The sequence below is a fragment of the Narcine bancroftii genome, chromosome 1 (genome assembly GCF_036971445.1).
Source record: "Narcine bancroftii isolate sNarBan1 chromosome 1, sNarBan1.hap1, whole genome shotgun sequence".
In the NCBI taxonomy this organism is placed as follows: domain Eukaryota; kingdom Metazoa; phylum Chordata; class Chondrichthyes; order Torpediniformes; family Narcinidae; genus Narcine; species Narcine bancroftii.
This window is the reverse complement of record NC_091469.1, coordinates 481,624,604-481,647,614: the sequence shown is the minus strand read 5'-3', so window position 1 is coordinate 481,647,614 and position 23,011 is coordinate 481,624,604. Positions and strand designations below refer to the sequence as shown.

Here is a 23,011-nt window from a genome sequence, read left to right as displayed (position 1 = left end):
AGAATTCTGATATGGCCAGGACTCACTATAACATGAAGGAGGACAAGAGGATAGAGTCTAAGATTATTGAAACCCAGAGTTACTGTAGTCTGACTTTTATTTGAGTAGGGTAAAAATCAGATACATATACAGTGAATGTGAGATACACTTAATGGTACAATGGTTGTGAAAGCTGAGACATTAAAAAAAAAGGTAAATTTTTTAATACTTAGAAACGCATCCCACTGACCGCAAAGGAAATGTAGATGGGTTGGGCAACTGGAAAAAAGGTTCAATGGATGTACTTTTTTCCTGAGAAGATTTTGGTTATTAACACCAGCACAACACCCCCCCCCCCCACCCCCGCCCCTCAAAAAATGTTTCACCTTATTTGCAGCTTCAATTGGAAAGTTCCCCTGAGATGTCAGAAGCCTGATTCTTTTGGTGATGAATAATTTGTTGGATTAGCAGCTATGAATACTGAATCCTGATAGTTTGGGAAATCCACCGTGATAGATTTTCCATCTTGAATTTCATGATTACTTTTCAGTTAACATGTTTATCATGTGACATGCATCATTAGTTTTGGCAGAAATATTACTAACTTTAATGAAAATTATCAATTTGTACTATAACCACTTTGGGTGACAGTCAACATTTGAGATGAGATATTAAATCATTTGTTTCATGGTTAAGGTGGATAAAAGAGTAGCAATTTTCAGTGTTTTTTAAAATTAAAATTTGAACTTATTTAAAACATGATAGAAGCCTATTCTAGCCATTGAAAGCCATGCCACCCAATTAACCTTCCAAACTCCATACATTTTTGGAGGATGTGACAAAACCGGAGCACCAGGTGAAAAACCACAGAGCTCACGGGGAAACGTACAAATTCCTTACAGACGGTGTTGGAATCAAACCAGGGTTGCCGGTGCTGTAATAACATTGGACTAACCCCTATGCAAACTCTGTTCTGTCCTCTGTTTCAGTGATGGAGTGCCAATAAACTTAAATCCAGTGGAATTATGCAGAAATTGTCCATTATTATGCTATTGAACAGAAGTGTATTCAGTAATGAAACAAAGTTTTCTATTCTGTCTTTGTCCTTTCATCTATGAAGGATCATTCTTAGTCCATATGATTTTTCAGTCAAATTGAAATATTTCCATTCTTAGATTCACACAAAGAATATTAGCAAGATAGACGTTGTAAAATACGCTCTGACATAAAAAGGGGACATCCTGATGTCGTCAGGGTGTAAGGGGATCTGGTGGTAACCACGTACCAGGTTGACCTTGGAGAAGATGTGAGCTCCGTGTAGGTTAGTGGCAAAATCCTGGATGTGGGGAACAGGAAAACAGTCTGGAGTGGTGGCATCATTCAGTCGTCTGTAGTCTTTGCATCGTTGCATTAGGAACCATGTGTAATGGTGAGGCCCAGGGAATGTCGGATCTTCCTTCACCAGGTGCAGTTTATCTAGTGGCAGCTGTTGGGCATGTGCATGGATGGAGGGCCTTGGGTGATTATATGGTGTTGAACCCTGTGCTTTGGCATGGCTGAGGATGGATGGGAACTCGGCCAAGATGCAGCTCTATTTGTTGGTGGAAGACGCAACTGAGGCAAGTTGAGGGGCTGGCATTCTGGCTTCTCCAAGAGAGAAGGTTTAGAAAGTTTCGGCATGGACCAACCTTTCGGCTTTTAGGTCGACCAGCAGGCTGTGCGCCTCAAGAAGTGGCATTTCCACTGAGGTGAATATGAAAACCAAGTTGAAAGTCTTGTGTTACGAGTCCAGAGGACCCCAAAACCCAGCAGCAATAGAAATTCACCAAGACAAATGGTTACTTAAACAAAAGTTGCTTTTAATTTTCTTTAAACATAAAAACAGGATCAAACTTTAACTTATTACTATTAACTTAACCCCCTTCTAATTATAAGTGCATGTCTATGTCATGTGTATATGTTCAGGAAAGTTCTTTGATTCACAGTCCAATCTCATTTCTCACTCCTCCAAATTCACTGGTATCAGGCAATTCTTATACTGTGCACAGAATTTAACATTTATGAATTTTCACCAGGCTTTAGTGCCGAAAGGTAAATGGTTACTTCTCAGGAAGGTTCTAGTTGGTTTCAGAGAGAAATTTATTGCTTGTTGGACACACACAAACTGATTTCTTCCGATCAGCCACTTCAGTGTCTTGCTGAAGAAACTTTTACTGCCCCATCATGGGTTTTCCAAATGATAACCTCTTCTTCCAGGTCACCACAGAGTTCCTCTTGTTTCTCTTATTTCAGGAGTAACACTCAAGCCAGACATTTCCTCTTCTAAGGACTACAAGGGTTTTCCATCAGGCTGAACTCAGAACTCACAACCTGTTTTCAAAATGGGGTTTTAACAAGCCTGCCAGCTTGTCATGTGGCAGGGTCAAAAGCTACTGTAGAACTGTCCTCTCTCTCCCTTTGAGAGAAATCTCTTTTTTTTCTTTCCTCTCTCTTTGCTTGTAAAAAACAACTTCTCCCAAGGCTCCAATCCCAATCCTTGAAAGATCTTTATCAGCACTTGAGCCCAGACTTCTGCATTTGCACCTGCTTTTGAAATTCCTTCCAAAGCAATTCCATTGTCTTTTGCAAGGCACTGGTGCCTCCATGTCTAATTTTGGTAAAGCTCTTGGATTTTTCACTGAGTTGTGTTTTGTAAATATCTGTTTGTGAAGAGTCCTACACTAAACCCTCCACTTAAAAACATATTTAAATATAATATATACTGTAACATTTGCTTCCTAACCCCACTGCCACATATTGTTTTCCAAAAGTCTTTATTGAACTGTTGTTCGCAGCCCACAGGGTGGAGCCATGGTGTCCTGTATGGGTTTTGAGTGCCGTTGGTGGGATGTACCTGACCTCTGTGCCTGTGTCCATGAGAAACTCTGGCCCAAGATCTTATCACAAACATGGAGGAGGCTGTCTGGGTGGCCAGCTGCTGAAGCCATCAGTGATGGCTGGCCGTGACATTTCCCAGAAATGTGCAGGGCTGTCTGCATATACAGGTGTCTGCTCCCCTCCTTTTGTGGTAGAAACACCATTGCTGTCTGCTCTCTTGGTCGGTTTGCAGGCGTGTAGTGTACAGAAGGTGGGCAATTTTAGCGCAACGGTGCTTACTGCTGTGGCATCCATGATGGGCAATCCAAAAAATATTTGGACTCATCGGGGTCACCAATGTAGTGAGTGAGCTAACTAAGTGAATGAGACTAGCAGTTGGTGGGCTTGTCAGAACTCGTGAACTTTATTTTGACTAGCGCGCTGCCATTTTTAAGGCATTCAAAGCTCCTGCCCCTGTGCGCTGGACACCATGTCATCTTGATGCAAGCATGCTACCCAGGCACATGTGAGCCCCGAGCTTCTGGCAGAAAAGAAAGGCCGCGCTGCACCATCTTTGATGTGGCTGTTCTACTGATGCATGTGTAACATACGGAGCTGGTTTGCCCGGAGATCAGTTATGTGCATTGCCACACTTGTATACAAATGGTGGTCTCAACTTCCCTCTTGCATAGGGGAAATAAAACTTGTGAGTTCCATGATGCTTCCACAAACCCAGTCAAGAGTTAGACAAAATGACCATCAGGATGGTCATGATCCAAATACAGGAATGATCTTGTTTCTTTTATCCCAATATAGGTAAATCAAAAATTACCATGACAATGGTCACAGTAGGTCATTGCTTTCCCCTAACAAGGAGAAATTACAGAAATATCTATCTCACACCAAGTTAATTCATTTTTGTCTTGCAGATCTATGGTTACTTATTAAATCAACCTTGCTTCTTCAAGTGTCTCAATCACATGACTTACTTGATCAGTACTGAAATCTGTTTTCTGTTTCAATTTTCCAAAAACATGAGTCATAACCACATGACCTATAAATGACCCATCTGGTCTTCCTCACCACTCCATTCCTTTCAAATGTCTTGGAATAAAATTGTTCTTTTGTTTTTCCAAAACATTTAAAGGGATAGACAGAGTGGATGTGGATAGACTAATTTCGTGAAGAGGAGGAAAGATTAAAACAAGAGGACATGAGTTAAGAATTAAGGGGCAGAGGTTTAGAGATAACATGAGGGGGAACTTCTTTACTCAGAGAGTGGTAGACGTGTGGAATGAGCTTCCAGGAGAAATAGTGGCGGCGGAGTCAATTGTATTATTTAAGGAAAGGTTGGACAGGTATATGGATGAGAAGAAGATGGAGGGTTATGGGCATTGTGCAGGGAGGTGGGACTAGAGAGGGGTGTTTGGTTCGGTGCGGACTAGAAGGGCCTAATGGCCTGTTTCCGTGCTGTAATTGTTATGTAATTTAACTTTGTTGATGATTTGGACCTGATGGTGCCATGCTGTCTGAGAGCTCAAGCTGTAGATGGTTTCAACATAAAAAGGTTTGTTATGGAAGGCTTGCAGCCCTTAAAGTGTGGTTGCTAAATGAAATGTGAACTTATAACAAGGGTCAGAGATACTTGTGGTGCAGAGGAGATTCACCAGGTTGATTTTGGAAATGGTTATTTTATGAGGAGAGATTGAGTGACAATATTCATTGGGGTTTAGAAGGATAATGGGGAGAGATCTTAAAAACATAAAATTCGTACAATAGGAACATTCAAAATATTCTTCAACAGAAACATGAATGTAAGAAAATAGAGGGTTATGGGTGTGAAATAAGAAAATATTAGATTGCCGTGTAGTTGGTTCACATAAGTCATCACAATATCATGGGCTGAAGGGCCTGTATTATATGCTGTAGTTTTCTATGAATGGAATAGATTAGCAGGAAGATTCTTTCTAGTAGTAGATGAGGTTGGAATGAGGTGACGTATATTCAAGATTCAGGAGTGTAAAGACAAATGAAGAAGAACTTTTCTCCCAGAGTAGTAAATCTGTGGAATTCTGTGCACATAGAGGCTATCTCATTGTATGTATTTTCGATTAAAAATTTTGAAGAATAGTGTAATTAAGGGTTATGGGGAACCAGGGAGCAGTGGAGCTGAGTCCATAACCAGATCAGCCATGACCTTATTGAATAGCGGAGAAGGCTTTTAATGGGTGAGATGGCCCACTTCTGCTTCTATTTTTTGTTTTTACTTATTATGAGACATATAGCATGGCTCAACTTGTGTCAATCAAATTGGTTTTCTAGGCTGGTCCCACTTTCCTGAATTTGGTCCATAGCCTTCTAAAGCCTTCCAATCATCATATCTGTCCATATATCTTCTGAATGTTGTAATTGTACCCACTGCCATTACTTCCTTTGACAGCTTGTTCCAGATATGGAATACCCTTTGAGTTAACATATAAGTATTTATTTAAAAAGGAAAAAAAAACAAATAACAATTCTATTTGAAATTCATTCTAACCTTGGTGGGTGTTCATATTATTGAAAAAACATCTTGAGGGGAGAGTGGGAAAAAAAGAGATTACAAATCCTGAAAGTAGCAAAACAGATTATAAGGTAGTTATGCAGGTAAATTTTTTATTGGTGGGTGTTCATATTATTAAAAAAACATCTTGAGGGGAGAGTGGGAAAAAAAGAGATTGCAAAACAGATTATAAGGTAGTTATGCAGGTAAATTTTTTATTGTATAAGCATAGAATGTAAAAGCATATGATTTTAGTTAAAAAAATTACAAATCTAGGCCACAGCTCAAGGACTGTATACATCACATCCTTGAATTGTACTTTTGAGGTTACAAAATAATTCTGTGAAAAATTTGTCTGGATTTTGTACTTTTAGATTTGAGGGACAACTGACTAGATTTTTTTGAATAGAGGAGGCTGTCAGTAGATTTAAATGAAATATACAAACCCGTGAGACATCTGGATAAGGTGAGCAAATAAAGTGGCAATATTCCGAGGGGTTATAGATTTAGTTAATTGGAATACTGGATAATTTAGATAATTAGAAATGATTTCATCCACATGGAATCTGTATTTCCCAATACAATATAATTTACGTTGAAATTTTATTGCAGAAGCTCCAGCCTTGTTTAAAAAGAAATTGGAAAACATAAATGTTGAAGAAAAACAGACAGCCATTTTGGAAGTAGAGCTCACAAAAGCTTGTGGTGATGTCAAATGGATGAAAAACAATGTCATCATTCAGCCTGATGGAAATATAAACATTAAGGTGGATGGAAACAGGCAGATTCTTACAATTAAAAATGTGAGCTTAGCTGACCGTGGAAATTACACTTGTGAAACACTTCATGAAAAAACAAAAGCAAGGTTAACTGTTGAAAGTAAGTTTATTTATAAAATAAATTCCATTTTCAAAATCCATTTTCTACAATGTTTCTAGACATAGAAAATAAAATTAATTATGAAATGTAAATTTCTATTTTGATTTAAGATTATTGAACAGACACTTTAAACTGTCTCTCCCTCACTATGGTTACTGTTATTGTATTTCCAAAGTTTTCTGATTTTATTTCAGTTTCAAAATTCATCATGTTTTGTTTTTTGTTTAATGTAAGTTTTCATGCTTGATTGCAACTTAAATTATGATGCAAAACTGTTAAAAGTAAATTAATGTGTGAAAGTTTATTTTCAGATTTTATTTTAAAGTTATGCCAATTTTTTAAAGCTTATATTGAAAGATTTTTGAATTTAAAAACATGTTTTACTTGCAGATTAGATTAAGCATAAGGGTGTAGCAGTTTGTTAGTACAGCAAATTGTAATTTGGCCACAGCAAGTTATATGAAAGCAGGAAAAGTGATGTAATAATACAGGATGTTGATGAGATCACATGTTGAATATTTTGTGCAGTTTTGCTCTCCTTTTTTTGGTCATTGTGGGTGGAAGTCAGAACAGGAAAGGAATGATTGCTCTATTAAGAGTATTCTATCGGACCCCAATAGCCATCGGGCTAATGAGGAACAGAAGAAGGCAAATTTTGGAATGGTGCAAAAATAAGAAGGTTGTTGTTGTAGGAGATTTGAATTTCCCAAATATTAACTGACACCTCCTTACTGCAAGAGGGATAGATGGGGCAGAATTTGTCAGGTATGTCCAAGAAGGATTCCTGACACAGTGTGTGGACGCGCCAGTGAGAGGAGAGGCCATTCTGGATCTAGTAGTTGATCCAGGTCAGATGACAGACCTCATGATGGGTGAGTATTTTGGAAATATTGTGCATAAATCCCAAGCTATGGACAAAGGATTGTAGACAAATGGGAATGTGTTTAATTTGGGAAGGGCTAATTGAAAATGGATTAGACAGCAATAAGGAAGAGTACGTTGGTAACAGATGTTATCAGGTAAATGCACAGCAGAAATGTGGATGATATTTATGGACCACGTGTGGAATTCTGGATAGATTTGAACCATTGAGACAGGGAAAAGATGGTAGGATAAAGGAACAATGGTTGACAAGAAAGGTGGGACAGCCAGTCAAGGGGAAGAAGGAAGCATACATTAAATTTCAGAAGCAAAAGTCAGGAAGGGCTCATGAGAATTATATAGTGACTCTAAGACCATCTTTGAAAGAACAAGGATGGACTTCAGAGAACTAGCAGGGGGCACAAGAAGGTCTTGGCAAGTAAGGTCAAATAAAGTTCGGATGTGATCTATAGCTAGATGAAGGATGACTAAGGTGAAGGTAGTACTGCTTAAGGATAATGGAGGGAATGTACCAGGAGGTAGGAAGGACCTAATGAATACTTCACCAGGAAAAGGGTAAATGTGAGGTCAGTGTAGAACAGGATAATGTGCTGAGTATGTTGAGGTTAAGAAAGAGGAAATGCTGGATCTTGAAAACATTTTGATGGACATGTCCCCAGTACTGGATGGGACATATTTGAGGTCACTGCCAGAAGTGATGGAAGAGATTGCTGGGAGTTGACAGAGATATTTATGTCCTCTCTGGTCACAGGAGAGGTACTGGAGGATTGGAGAATGGCAAAGTTGGACAACTTATTTATGAAAGGATAGATGGAGACTCCAGGGAATTATAGATTAGTGAGTCCTATGTGGATAGTTTGCAAACTATTTGGAGAGGATTCTTGGGGTCAAGAGTTACAAGCATTTAGAGAAGCCTAGTCAACACGTCTTTGTGAGGGGGAGCTTGTGCCTCACGAACCTAATTGAGTTTGTCAAGGAGGTGATGAAAGAAATTGATGAAGTAGGGCAGTAGATGTAGGGTACATGGATTTCAGTAAGGTATTTGACAAAGTCCCCCATGGTTAGCTCATTTGGAAAGATGAGGCATGCGATCCACGGAACCTTGGCTGCGTGGATTCAGAAGAGTCTTGCCTGTAGAAGGCACAAGGTGGTAGAAGATGGAACATCTTCTGCCTCGAAGTCGGTGACTGGTGGGCATACTGAAGGGCTCTGTTTCTGGGACCCCTTCTCTCTGAGATTTTTTACATATGACTTGGATGAAGAGGTGGATCAATGTCTGCAGATAACAAGAAAGTTGGAGGTGTGTGGATAGTGTAGAAGGTTATTGTGGGATATAACATGATATCGACAGGATGCAAAGTTTGGGGACAAAGTGGGAAATGTGGTTCAATCCAGATAAATATGAAGTGATGTACTTTGGAACATCAGTCTTGGAGATGAAGTAATTAGTTAATGGTTAGTTTCTTCCCAGTGTGTAAAAACATAGGGACCTTGGGGTCCAAGTCTGCATAAGTCGATAAAATGTACTGGTTTTTATAAGTAGTGGAATTGAATTCAAAATCTGTATAACTCTAGTCAGGCAACACTTAGGGTATTGTATTCAGTTCTGGTTTCCTCATTATGGGAAGGATATAGAAACTTTAGAGATGGTGCAAAGGAGATTTAAGACATGCTGCCTGTCTGGAGAACGTATTTTATGAACCAATGTTGATCAAGCTAGGGCTCTATGGAGTGATAAAGGATGAGAGGTAACTTAACAAAGGTATATAAGATTTTCAGTGCATAGATAGTGGTAGACAGCCATCACTTTTTTTCCCCCCTGACAATAGCCAATCCAGCTATTTAAAGTGAGTGGAGGAAAGTTTAGGGGAGACATCAGAGGAAAGGTTGTTTTTTTCACAGAAGCTGGTGGGTATCTTGTTATGCCTTACCAGCAGCAATCGAGAGACACAGAAACAAATGGGTTAAGTTTAACACAAAATTTATTAACAAATTAACAATAATAGAATGACCTCAATAGACTTAACACCTGAACATAACCCTTTACGGCAACTCTACATTAACAAAAGATATTTATAAGGTGAATGGTGAATGTAGAAAAAAATTACTGTCCATTAACAGTCCAAGCTCAAAATTCCCCACAAGAAAACTCTCAAAACAAAACCTCAAGTCAGTCAAGTCCATCAGTCAAAAAGGAACAGCTCGGAGAGTCTGGTCTCCAGGCTAGGGATTCTTCATTTGGTTGCACACTGGTCTTTTAGTTGGGGGTGAAGACAGATGGCCATGATCATTGTAGAATTACGACTTCTCTGAGTTTCGAATATGGAAACAACCACTTTTGATTTCTTCTCATGGGAATTTTCACCCAGTGACCTCCAAGTCACTACTCGAGATTCATGGCACTGAAGCCCACTTTAGGGTTAACAAGTGACTTTCTATCACACAAGTCTTCCCCTCTAAACACCCTGTCTTGTGTTGACTCCAGCTACACAAAGTCATCTTCTTGGAAGGGGACTTGGGAAGCCCAGATTGTATATACACACTCTGCGCATCAGAGTGGCGCAAACTGCTGCCAGGACAACAATGTTAGCACCCGTAGACAAAGTAGCTCAGTCTTCTAGGTGAGCACATTGACAGTCTAACTGACTGCCCTCCAACCAATGGAAAAAGTGATAACCTGTTCAAAACTCAGCGTGCTGGGCTCTTCAACTGCTCTCTGGCAAGAAGTTGACAGCAGTGGGCACCTCTCCATGAGCCCACTGGTTTCCAGTGCGTGGCTCTCACGCTTTTGACAGCTGTCAGCCTTCCCAGCACTGTTTCAGCGCTTCCTATGCAGCTCTCTGTTTTCCCAACACTCCCTAGACCTAAAATAAAATTGTCCAGGGTCCATAACAGTCTGGAATGAATTGCTGGGGATGGTAGTGAATGCTCGTACAATAGGGACATTTACAACTCTTGGATGTAAGAAAAATAGAGGGTATGGGTGTGAAGTAGGGAAGGATTATGGAGTGGGGTATGGGTGTGAGGTAGGGAAGGATTGTGGAGTAGGTTTATATAGGTTGACATAACATATGGGCAGAAGAGCCAGGGCATCAAAGGTAATGGGAAGAAAGATGGGCTGAGTGGTAAAATGGATCAGCTCATTATTAAATGGTAAGGCAGACTCAATGGGTTAAGTAGCCTATTTCTGCTCCTATGTCTTATGGCCTTACTGGGCTGTTACGTTCTATATCCCTCTACTCTATAACTCTCTTTAGGATACTACTGTTAAAAGAGTAAATCATGCCCAGGTTTCATTTGTTCAAATGCAGTACCTCAGACTTCTCAAGTTGAACTGCATCTGACATTCCTCAGCCCAGTTCCCCATGTGATTTTGATCCTGTTGCAAAATAGCACATATTTTCATGTCATTGGCAAACTAACTCAGTTTGTCACAAACATATTGTTCAAATCATTTATGTACATTGAAAAAAAGGGGAAGTCCTAGTATTGAACCTTGAGACACACCATTGGTGACGGTCTTGCAGTCTGAAAATCTGCCCTCTTAATTGGCCTCCTATCCTGTGTGCCTAACTTTCTATACCTGTCATGTAGAACCTTATCAAACCCTTTACACAAATTCATGCTGGTTCAACTTTATTTTCTCCTGGTCAACTAAATGTTGATAGGTTCTATCTTTCAGAATCATCTCTACCATTTTTCCTGCCACTGATTTTTTGTTACCAGGATTATCCTTAAAGCCCCTTTTAAACTGGGCACTGCAATTTTCATCTTCCAGTCCTCTGGAACTTCTGTTCTCAGCAAAGAGTTAAATATGTCTTCTTCCTTGAAATATTCAGGGTTGCGCCTGGTCTGGGTCCAGACATTTATTCACCTTGATATGATCGAAGACTGCTAACACCTTTACGTTACTGATGCAGGAATACCTTTGGCTATCTTTAGTTATTTCCCTCCCTTCCCATTCCTGCTTGTCCTGTTCAACAATAAATACATTCACAGAAAAATCATTGAGATTTTCCCCATCTCCTCTGTCTCTACACATAGACACCCTCCTAATCCTTAAGGAGACCTATTCTTTCCCTCGTATTTGTTTTGTTTTTGATATAATTTAAAATAAAATCTTTTTGGATTGTCCTTTACACCATCTGCCAAAGCCATCTCAAATCTCTTTTAGCCCTCTTCACTATGTTTTGACATTCCTTGTACTTCTCAAGGGATTCCCTCAAACCTGTTTGCCTGTATCTGATATACTTTCTCCTCTGTGCCTCCATATCCCATGTTAACCAGTCTTTCTTTACTTTGCCATACCTGCTCTTTACCATACTGGAAACATGTGTGTCCTGGGCTTCCTTATTGCCCTCTAAAGCCTCCCATTCAACAGTGGAATACGCAAAAGTGCTGGAGATACTTCATGCAGCGTCTTTTCAGAGTTGAAACCTTATGAGCGAAAAGCTTATGAGCGAAACCTTATGAGCGAAAAGCAGGCAGGTGCCTGAATGAGATGAGGGACAAAGGGATAGGGGGAGGAGTACAAGTGGACAGGTCATTAGTGGGTATGCACAACTCCTCCCTCATCACTATTTGGGGCCCCAAATAGTTCTTTCAAATGAAGCAACATTAAATTGTGAACCTGCCAGGGTCGTTTACTACATCTGGTGCTGCTGTTGTGATCTCCTCTACATCAGAGAGACTGGATGCTGACTGGGAGATCATATCTTTGAACCTCTTTGCCCAGTTCGTTGTAATAACAGGGACCTCCCAAAGGCCACCCATTTTAATTCCACACACCATTCCCACACTGACATGTTTTTACATGGCTTCGTGCACTGCCAAACCAAGGCTACCCATATATTGGAGAAACAACACATAACATTCTGCCTGTACACTGTCCAACTAGATGGCATTAATATCAGTTTCTCCAGTTTTGTTAAGCCCCTTTCCGAGCGACTCTCTTTCCCTATACCTCTGTCTCCTTTCCTTCAGCTCTCCACCCCCTTCCCATCCCTGTCCATTCAGAGAGCTACCCTGTCACTTCAGCATTTTTCTCTTCTACTCTCCAACCTATATCCACCTATGACCTCAACTGTTAACCTGCATTCTTCCCTCTGCCCCTTTCTCTCTGCTCTCCTCTCCTCCCCTGCCTTTTTATCCAGGCACCTACCTGCTTTTTGTTAATATCTTGATGAAGGTCTCAGGTGTGAAACATTGGGTACCCTTTACATCCTATGGATGCTGCTTCTCTAATGAAGGCTGTGATATTTTCTTTGATTAATATTGCAAACCTCGCCACCTTTCTTTCCACTATTCCTATCACACCTGTCTCTATGGTGCCCTAGGACAAAGAGCTGCCAGACGTGCTCCTCCTTTAACCACATCTCTATTATGGCTACAATATCCCATTGTTCTGTACCAATCCTGAGTTCATCTGCTTTCCCCATCAGTCTTCTTGCATTAAAATGAACAGAATTAAGGTTACCCATCTTACCTCATTGCTTGTCTGCCACCATTGTGTTTCAGTGCACTTTGCTTTGATGATTCTCGTTTACCTTTATCACCAATCTCACTGCATCGTGGATCCTCATACCCCACCAGATTATTTTAAAGCCAACCTTTGTATCATCTGCCAACTTACTTACTCACCCTTCCACTTAGTCATTAAATCATTTACAAAAATCACAAGAGCAGGGATCCCAGAATAGATTCTTGAAGAACATCATTAGTTTCTGACCTCCAGGTAGAATATGCTCCATCTTCTAACAACCTCTACCTTCTAAGGTAAGCCATTTCTGTATCCACTTAGCCATGGATTCCAAGCCTGATAACTATCTGTAAACTTGTCAAATGCCTTCCTAAAATTCATGTACACCATATCCACTGCTCTATTTTTGTCAATTTGTTTTGTCACGACCTCAACAAACCTCATGAGGCACAACTTGTTTCTCGTAAAGCCATGCTGACTATCACTAATAAGGCTTCTCTAAATGGTAGTAAATCCTGCCCCTGAGAATCCTCTCTAACAGTTGGCTCACCACTGGCGAAAGACTCACTGGTTGATAGTTTCCAGGATTATTCCTATACCTTTCTTGAACAAGGGAACTAAACTTATCATCCTCAATTCTCTAGTATCACTCCTGTGGCCAGGGAGGATACAAAGATCATCGTCGATGCCCCAGCAACTGTCCCCTCACATCTTGAGGTAACCTGGAGTATATCTTGATTGGCCCCAGGGACCTAGCTATCCTATTATTTTGCAGAAGCTCCAACACTACCTCTTTCTTAATGTCAGCAAACTCCAACACATTAGCCTACTCTCTGTTGACCTCACATTTGTCAAGGTCCCTCCCTCTCCCTGGTGAATATTGAAGCAAAGTATTCATTAAGGACTTCCCCTCCATGTTGAAGTTTCCCCTTTTATCCCTGAGCAGTACCAACCTCACTCTATTCATGTACATTAGAATCGGGATTTATTGTCATGAACAAGTCATGACATTCAGTGTTTTGTGGCAGCATTATTGTGCAAACTTGAAGGGGCTTGTAGCTTTGATCAGGTGTGCCTTGTCTGGTCGGTAGAATTGTGGTTTGCATTCAGTGCAGACCTGGCAGTCTTTAGTCATTGTTCTCAAAGGAGTATGGTATGTCTGAGCTTTGATAAAATGGAAAAACCTAGTCACTCTGGGTGACAAGGTAATTATGGAGGGTGTGCTGTCTGTCCATTTGGAAATTGCCACAAGTCCCATGGGCTAGAGCAGGGGCTCGTTAAGTTTGCCAGGCCGGGAGAGGATGTCATAGTTGTGAGTGGACAGTTCGATTCCACCTGAGGATCTTATCATTCTTGATTTTGCTTTCTGCTTATTATTAAACATAAATGTAACCGCTCACTGATCCATGAGGAGAGAGAATAGTTTTCCAGTGACATAGTGCTTCCAGTGGTGGACTGCCTCCACGATGGCCTGGGCCTCCTTCTCAACAGAGGAGTGGGGAATTTCAGGGCCCTGCATGAGAAAAATGTGGTGGGACTGCCTGCTTGGTTGAGCGTGGCAGCCAGGGCAAAGTTGGACGCACCGCACACCACTTGGAACGGTGGGAGTCATCTATAGCATGCATGGTTGCCTTGGTGATGTTGTCCTTGATACTGTCAAATGCAGCCGGCAAGGGAAATGTGGTGACTTTGACCAATGTGCGAATCTTGTCCACAGTTGGCGACCCATTGAGTGTGATATAAGAACCCGAGTCATCTGTTCAGTGCTTTGAGGGTTGTGGGAGAGGTAGCTTCAGCAATGGATGTATGCAGTCAGCGTCAGAGCCAATTATGTCATTCTCGACCCCACAGCCTAGGATGGCTAGTTGTGCTGTCTGGAACATGCATTTGTGTTTGTTATAAGTAAGGTTCAGGCATTTTTCTGCCTGGAGGAATTTACGGAGATTTCCATCATGATCTTGCAGGCTGTGGCCACAGAGAGTCAAATTATCAAGGTAAGGGAAGGTGGCCTGCATCTTATAGTGTTCCACCATGTGGTCCAGCTCCCGCTGGAAGATGGAGATGCCAATTGGGATCTGGAGGAAGTGGTAGAGGCGGCCATCCACCTCAAAGGCAGTATACTTGCAGTTTTCCGGGCGGATCTGGAGCTGGTGATACGTCGACCTTGGGTCATTCGTGAAGAATACCCAATGAGGGATGAGGCCCGTTAAATTTCAATGTAACTTTCTGAAATTGGCACTGGAAGTCCAGCCCCAGTAGCAAGGGGGCACAGAGTTGTGGGATGACAAGTAGCCTGAAATGTTTGTAAACTATGCCTCCAATGGCAGGGACACCATGCAGTATCCATGGATGGCTGCCGTATGTGATTTGGATGTGAATGATATCTTGTGTTTGATGGGCCTACTTTGACGGATAGGCGCTTAGCAGTATCGGAATGAATAAAACTTTCTGTACTCCCGTTATCAAATAATGTGACCATTTACCTGGATGTCCATCATGAACCCGACGAGTTTGTGTGGTGCCTCTTGGTTCAGGGTGATGGAGGCCAGTATAGACTCGCTGTCTGAGTCTGAAGGGTGCTCACGATCTCAACATGGCTGCTCTTACTGTTCCCTTGTGGTGCCAGCAAAGATGACGTTTGCCATGCAGTCCAAAATGGCGGCCTCTATGGCTCGCTCATGGCGTCGCTGGTTTGTAGAGGAAATGATACCACTCATGCTTTCTGGAGTGGCGATTATCTGCTAGGTTTTGCAGATGGGTTGGAATGGTAAACTTTGGCATAATGTCCCTTTTTCCTTGCACTTCGTGCATACCGCCTCCTTGGCAGGGCAGCATTTCCTCGGGTGCTTACCTGCCACAGAAGTAGCAATTGGGGTGATCACCTGCAATGGCGGCCAACGTCAGGTCAGTAGAGAAGTGGGACGATGTTGGTGACCAGTTATTCATGGTGTGGGACAAACCCCCGTCCCAAGATAGCGGCGCCCGCTGTGACCAAGTAATCATCTGAGTTTTGGAGGGCCACCTCCAGTATCAGCTCTATTGATCAAGTACCTTTTATTCCAGTAATCTCTGCCTTATATAACGGGAGTGGATACCAGCCACGTAAGCGTCCCGGATGAAGTTCACAACATTCTGAGTGGCCATCATGGCTTTATAGTCGTATTGTCTGTGTAGGTTCTGGTGGGTCTGAAGGTACTCGGCGCTTGACTCAATGGGTTGCTGCTTTCTGGTGGCAGGAGGTGCCTGGTTTAAATCTCATTTACCTTCTTGCAATACTGGGCCTTCAGAATCTCCATGGCTGCCAGGTAGGAACTGGCATCACTGATCATCAGGAATACTTGGGGCCTGACTCGTGAGAAGAGGAGCCTCAGTTGGTTAACGTACATGGTGATAATGTCTGCAGCCACCACTAGGAAGTCTTCAAGACAGTGTAACCAGAGTTCGACCGTGTTCGGGGCATCACACGATCGAGTGTTGATGTTGAGCTTCTCAGGTTTCAGGAACTGTCCCATCTTTCTTGAAAAATTATAGTTAATAAAATTGATGCACCATCAATAATCACAAAAAATTGAAGTTGTGAAACTGTGAGGCCTTTATTAACTATAGACTGGAACAATCGTCAACCTCATCGACTGATGAAGACAGAGTGGAATAAGGAGCATGCAAAGTGCCATGGATAGAATCGGTTTTTGGAGGCCAGCCAGCAGCAGCTAATCAGAGTTCAAGTTTCTTTCTGACTACCTTATAATTCTCAAGAACCTGTCTGATTTTTGCTTCCCTAAACTTGAAGTATATTTCCTTCTTCCTTTTGACTAACTGTTCCACCTCTCTTGTTAACCAAGGCTCCTTTATCCTTCCATATTTTCCCTGTTTCAGTGGGGCAGACCTATCCAGAATTGTGTGCAATTGGTTCCTAAACATTCTCCACATTTCTCCTGGGTACTTTGGTAAGTTTGCGGTTGTTTGTTGGTATAATGGACTGTAAAGAAAGTTATCTAAGATTAAAACAGGATTCACGTCAAATGGGAAAGTGGGCCGAGGAATGGCAGATGGGATTTAACTAGCAAAAGTATGAGTTGTTACATTTTGGGGAGTTGAACCAGGACTTTTACAGTAAATGGCAGGGCCTTGGAGAGTATTGCAGAACAGAGAGACCAAAGGATATGGAGTACACTGTTTCCTGAAAGTGATGAGAAGTGGGTAGGATGGTGAAGAAAGCATTTGGAATCCTTACTTTTATTGGTCACGATATTGAGTACAAGGGATTTGATGTCATGTAACAACTGTTCAGGTGCTTGTACTACTGCACTTGTAGTGTTGTGTGTAATTCTGGTCACCTAGGAAAGGTGTCATTAAGCTGGATAGGTTGCAGAAAAGATTCATAAAGATGTGGCTGGGAGTGATGGGCTTAAGTTTTAGGAGAGACTGGATGTGTTGGGGATTTTTTTTCCCTGGAACATAAGAGGCTGAGAGTGACCATTATCTTCTTTCTTTGGCTTGGCTTCGCGGACGAAGATTTATGGAGGGGGTAAAAGTCCACGTCAGCTGCAGGCTTGTTGGTGGCTGACAAGTCCGATGCAGGACAGGCAGACACGGTTGCAGGGGAAAATTGGTGGGTTTGGATTACATGAAATTGAAACTGGAATGCATAGATTTAAGGTGAGAGAGGAAAGATTTAAATGAGACTTGAGAGGTAACTTTTTCCATAGTGAGAGTGCTGGATATGTGGTACAAACTGCCAGAAAAAATGGAAGAGATGGGTGCAGTTCAGTTCAGATTTATTGTCGGAGTACATTCATGACATTCACATACAACCATGAGAATCCTTTTTCCTATGGGTGCAGCAGAATCACCACTAATTAGTAGTGTGAAAAATAAACTGTACACAGCATGAACACGTAAACAATCAAAAGAACTGTAAACAGATAGCGAATGTAAATAAACTGACTGTGCGATACAGGGAAAGCAAAGAAAATCAATAAAGTGCACAAGTAAGAGTCCTTAAATTAGTCCTTAATTAAATTTGTTTTTGAGGATTCTGAAGGTAGAGTGGTAGCAGTTGTTCCTGAACCTGGTTGTATGTTTTGTGGCACCTATACCTCTTTCCTGAATGACTAAAAGACATTTAGGCAGGTGGATGGACAAGAAAGGTTTAGAGGGATATCCAATACTATTTATTGTCATGTAATAAAACAGAAATATAATATTAAACCAAATTACCTTCAGTCTGCCATAAGGCAAAGATTTGCCATTAGCATTGCCCAGCACCCCTTTCAGTCAGAAAAAAGAGAGCCCCCCAATAGTCACAGAGTGTCCCTGGCAAACACTGGTAAATGGGACTAGCTCAGCTCTGCACCTTGATAAGCTGGACCAATGTGCTTGTTTCTCTTGCTATGTAAATTTTTTGACTCGTTGACTTCGAAGCTATGCAGCCATCCCTGATCAATTCCTGCCTTCTCTACCAGTGATGTTGAACTCACTGACCTGTAAATACCTGCCTTATAGCTGATGTCCTTATTGAATAAAAGTAATGCATAATTTTGTAATTGTGAATCAAAATCTCAACTTGTGTTCTTGGATATAGAGTACAACTCTGATTATCCAAAATCAGATTCTCCAAAATCCTCAATGATTGGAATTCAAAATTTTTTTTTTCAGGTAAATGAGGATATTCAAAGCAAATCAAAAATCCTCATTTATCCAATTTTTTTCGAAGTCGAACTTACGAGGGACGCCAGGCTCCCAGTGGCAGTGCGGACGTCGGGCTCTTGGCGGCAGGAGCAGGAACCTTGGGTTCCTGTCACCAGTGCAGGCCTTGATGAGAAGGTGTCAGTGATTGGCCAGAACTTTTTTAGTGAGAATTAAATATTATTTTAATACTTTAAAAACTTTCCCTTGTTGTTTGTTGTTGTTTAAACACTGTTACACATGATTTGCTATTGGACTGTTTTTAAAAAATGACCAGTTCTCCGAAAAGAAAGTTTACCCAACATAGGCCCAGTCCACACCATTTTGGATAATCGGAGTTGTACTGTAATTTGAAAGAATTCAGACAGGTTGATCTAAAGTTTCGAGAAAACCAGAATATGGTCACAGGCTTCTCTGAAAATTTAAATCTATAGAAATTCTAATCAATATCATGACTAAGTTGTGTGCACTAATAGAGTTGAAAGAAGTACAAAATCAAATTAAATAACCAAGTCCATTATAAATCCTTTTTTTAATTTTGTTTTCCTTGATATCCTACAAATTAAACATATCTAATTCAAAGTGATGGTCTATAATGTCTAATTTTTACATCAACATCAGCTCCTTTCTTTAGAATTTTGAATAATTTATCATTTGTTGCATCATATAATGTTTTGTATTTCACTAAATGTATTGAGGATATTAACAAAACTTGATTTAATTAGTGAGAAAAATTAAGCTGACCAAAGGATTGGAAGACCTGAAGGTGCACGAGAAAGGAACTTGCACTTTTGAAGTTGAGCTGTCCCATGAAGAAGTGGAAATAACCTGGTTGAAGGATAATATCAGATTGAAACCAAGTGCCAATTGTAAGATTACAACATTGGGCAAAAAACATGCCCTCACATTGTCGTCTTTAAAAATTGAAGATTCAGGACTGATTAGTTTCAAAGCTGAAGGTATATATACATCTGGAAGACTCCATGTAACAGGTAAATTTTTCTTTAAAGTACAACAATAGTGATAGGCTTTGCCTTGGATTATCAAAATACTCTTTGTTTTAATGGAAGAAAATAATCATGTTACTTGCTCAATTTTTTTTATTATCTGACATTAAACTTGACTATTTTGATGTCTACTTCCTTATCTATTTATTTTCAGTAGGTTTGGACTTGCTTCAAGTGGTGTTCAAAGAAATTGCAGACTAGTGCATTAAACACTTTTAAAATTATTATTTCAATTACCCTACCATAACAATGTCTCAAAATTCTCAGACAAATTGAAAGGGAAACAAAAGTTAAGTCAGCTCTTCAGATTTCAATCCAGCAGAACTTTGTTGGTTTATGGTAAACAACCTTAAAATATTGTAACCAGTGAGTTAATTTGTTAGAGAACATCATTATAAATATTTTGTTATGAATATTAAGTAATATTTCACAAGGATGCAAGAAAATAACTTTATTAAAGCTTCTTCATGAAGCTTCTTCATGTCAATTCTGAGGGAGATGCAAGACACTGCTGATGTTGGAATCTGGAACAAAAACATTTGGCAGGAGAAATGGCATTTGTGGGAAGTTGTCAATGTTTCAGGTTGAGACTCAGTCACCTGATATCCAGTGTGAGGTAGTAAATTGGATTAGATATTAGGCACTTTCAAGCAGGGAAAACACCCTTCCGTAAAGGTGGAGGTTCTTTGCCCTTATGTCTAAAGATGTATCTTTCTGAATATGCTGTGGCCAGCTCCAAAGTGCCAATTCCAATCCTTCTCAGGCAAGGATAATCGGCAGTGCTGTGCTCCACCGCCTGACCTGAATGTACAGCCACTGCAAGCGGCTGGTTAGGGCAGCTGATGATGCTGTCAGCCTGCAACCCATCTCCCCACTCACCCCCTCCCTCCATGACCCCTTCAAGACAGAGGCGGCAGGCAGAAGCCATTGGGGCAGCGGGGGCCAGTGGCAGCCATCAGTGGGGGCTGTTGGGGCAGCTGGGGCTGTCAAGGCAGTGGGGACTGTTGGGGCAGTGGGGCCCAGAGGGCACTGGGGATCGTTGGGACAGCGGGAGCTGGTGGGGTAGTGGGAGCCGGCGGGGCAACAGGAGCCTTCGAAGCCAGTGGGAACCATTAGGAGTGGCCAGTGCAGGCTGACAGCCTCACCAGGCAGCTTCGGCACTTGAGGTTGCTCCCTGCGGCTCAAAACATAAAGCAATGGCTGTCTTCCCTACCCTTATACCCCATGTTCTGAGAACTACAGAGTGGTTCCAGCTGTGTGGGGGATTATGGGTAGGAAAGATGGCCATTGCTCTGCCACATATTTTTGATGGGTGGCACTAAAGCACCAGTCACCCCAGCTCCATCCGCTCTGGAGGCCACTTCGAGTCGGCATTCGATATGAATAGGATGTTGGAGCAGCCATTTAGGGCTGCTGTCTGAAAGGTAAGTTTTAAGTTTTTGATCCGATCTTGTCGCCAGCCTCCAGGCGGAGGCCTGACACAAAATGGTCTATTAGTTGTGGGAGAAGCTGGAGAGTGTTGGTAAATGATTGCCTCTGATTAGAGGCATGTGACTAGTGGTGTGCCTCAGGAACTATTATTGTTTGTCATCCATATCAATGATCTGTTGATAATGTGATAAATAGGATCAGCAAATTTGCAAATGTCACTAAGGTTGGAGGTGGGATAGGGAGGATGATTAAGTTACTGAACATTGAGGAAGGTTTTCAAAGCTTGCATTGGGAAATGGACCAGCTGGAGAAATGGGCTGGAAAATAGCAGATGGAATTTCATGTGGGCAAGAGTGAGGTCTTGCAGTTGGGAAGACAAACCAGATTAGGACTTGCATGGTAAATGTTAGGGAACTGTAGAGTGCTGGAGAACAGAGGAATTGGTAATTCAGATACATAATTCCTTGAAAGTGGCATCACAGTTAGATAGGGTATTAAAGAGAGCTTTTGGCACATTGACCTTTGTAAATCGAACTGCGTACAGGAGTTGGTATGTGTGATAGTACAGATTCTATCACCAATGTGTATATGTACATTTGTCCAGATGGTAGTGGCTGAGAGTGTAGCCACACCTACTGGCAGGTTTTAAAGGATTGCTCCTAGCCAGACCAGGTCATTCTTGACTGGTTGACCTACTTGAGATATGCTCCAGTCTTTTAGTTAATAAAAGCCTTGGTTTGGATCAACAAGTTTTGGTTCTTTTGACGCGCACTACAGTTTTATTAACTAAAGATTTTGAAGGGATGGAGCGTATGCTACGGCTGGGACGTCTCGACCCAAAGTCAGCTACAGCCTCAAATTACTTTAAGCACTGGGTGAGATGCTTCGAAACATACTTACAGCTCTCTGATCCTGCCATGATAGAGGACAACCATCGACTACTAATATTGATGACTATGGTGTCCCCAAGAGTCTACCAGAGTGTCCAGGATGTGACCACTTACACTGCAGCCATGAAGGTGCTGAAAGGGCTCTACGAGCGACTGGTGAACAGGATCTATGCTCAGTACAAACTTGTTACAAGGAGGCAACAGCCCGGTGAGTCCTGTAAAGCTTATATTCAGGCACTAAAGGCAATGGGGAGGGACTATGCCTGCACAGACAGAATTGCAGCGGAGTGCAGACGATCTGATTCGGGATGCCTATGTGGCTGGGGTTCGATCAAATGAGGTGAGGCAGCACCTGCTAGAGCACGGGGGAGAATATCTAGAGGACGTGATCTGGATCACAGGGACAATGGAAGCTGTGGTCTTAAGTATGGACATGTACTCTCGGGGCTGGACCCCACTCTCTGATGTGAGTAGGATGCCCACCCTCTACCCTACTACTGCCGTTATGCTGCCTGATGCAACCCCAAAGTGTTATTTCTGCTGGAGGAACAAACACATCAGGTCCCAGTGCCCGGCAAGAAAAGCCAGGTGCCAGAAGTGCCTTAAAAATGGCCACTTTGATGTAGTCTGTCACTCCAAAATGGCCACCGTTGGAGCATATCACAATTAGGTCGACCAGTCCAGAATGACCTGGTAGGTGTGGCTACACTCTCAGCCAATCACAGTCATCCTACACTACCATATGTACATATGCACATTGGTGATAGAATCTGTACTATCACAGTATGTTATGTTGAAGTTGTATAAGACATTGGTGAGGCTAAATTTGGAGTATTGTGTGCAGTCTTGGTCATCTAAAAGAAAGAAATCCATAAATTGAAAGAGTGCAGAAAAAAATTTACCCAGGTGCTGCAAGGACTTGAGCTAAATTATCAGCAAAGTTTGAATATGTTAGGACTTTATTCCCTAAAAAGAAAGAGAATAAAGGGATATTTGATAGAGGTTTAAAAAATTGTGAGGTGTATAGATAAGGTAAAAGCTTTTTCAACTGAAGTTTGGTGAGACAAGACTGAGAGGATATGGGAGCTGAAATGTTAAAGGAAACATTAGTGGGAACTTCACAGAATGTAGTTAGAGTGTGAAATGAGCTGCCAGTGGAAGTGGTGAATGTTGGGTTTATTTCAAAATTTAAGGTAAATTTGGATAGTTACATGAACATGGAGGTTGATGGAACCAGACAGAAAAATAGTTAGGCACAGAAAAATTGACAAATTGTTTTATAGTAAACAATTCCATAACCAACATAGTTGGTGCTCAAATTGCTGAATTGATCTAACATTTTGTTTTATGCTCAGTCAAATTCTACCATGAACCAGGA

At 41.5% G+C, this 23,011-nt stretch overlaps 1 protein-coding gene across 14 annotated transcripts in view; it reads left to right on the top strand.

Moving 5' to 3' along the window:
* The window catches only part of LOC138751919 (obscurin-like), a 755,203-nt gene that overhangs the window by 132,876 nt on the left and 599,316 nt on the right, over positions 1-23,011 (top strand). For 13 of the 14 annotated variants that reach the window (XM_069914884.1, XM_069914878.1, XM_069914879.1 and 10 more), the window contains exons 14-15: positions 5,990-6,256; positions 19,031-19,297. In XM_069914884.1, coding sequence (XP_069770985.1) covers positions 5,990-6,256; positions 19,031-19,297 — 534 coding nt within the window. Of the gene's footprint in view, positions 1-5,989; positions 6,257-6,808; positions 7,129-19,030; positions 19,298-23,011 lie in introns of those variants that run through there. The other variant, XM_069914887.1, reaches the window with a different exon arrangement.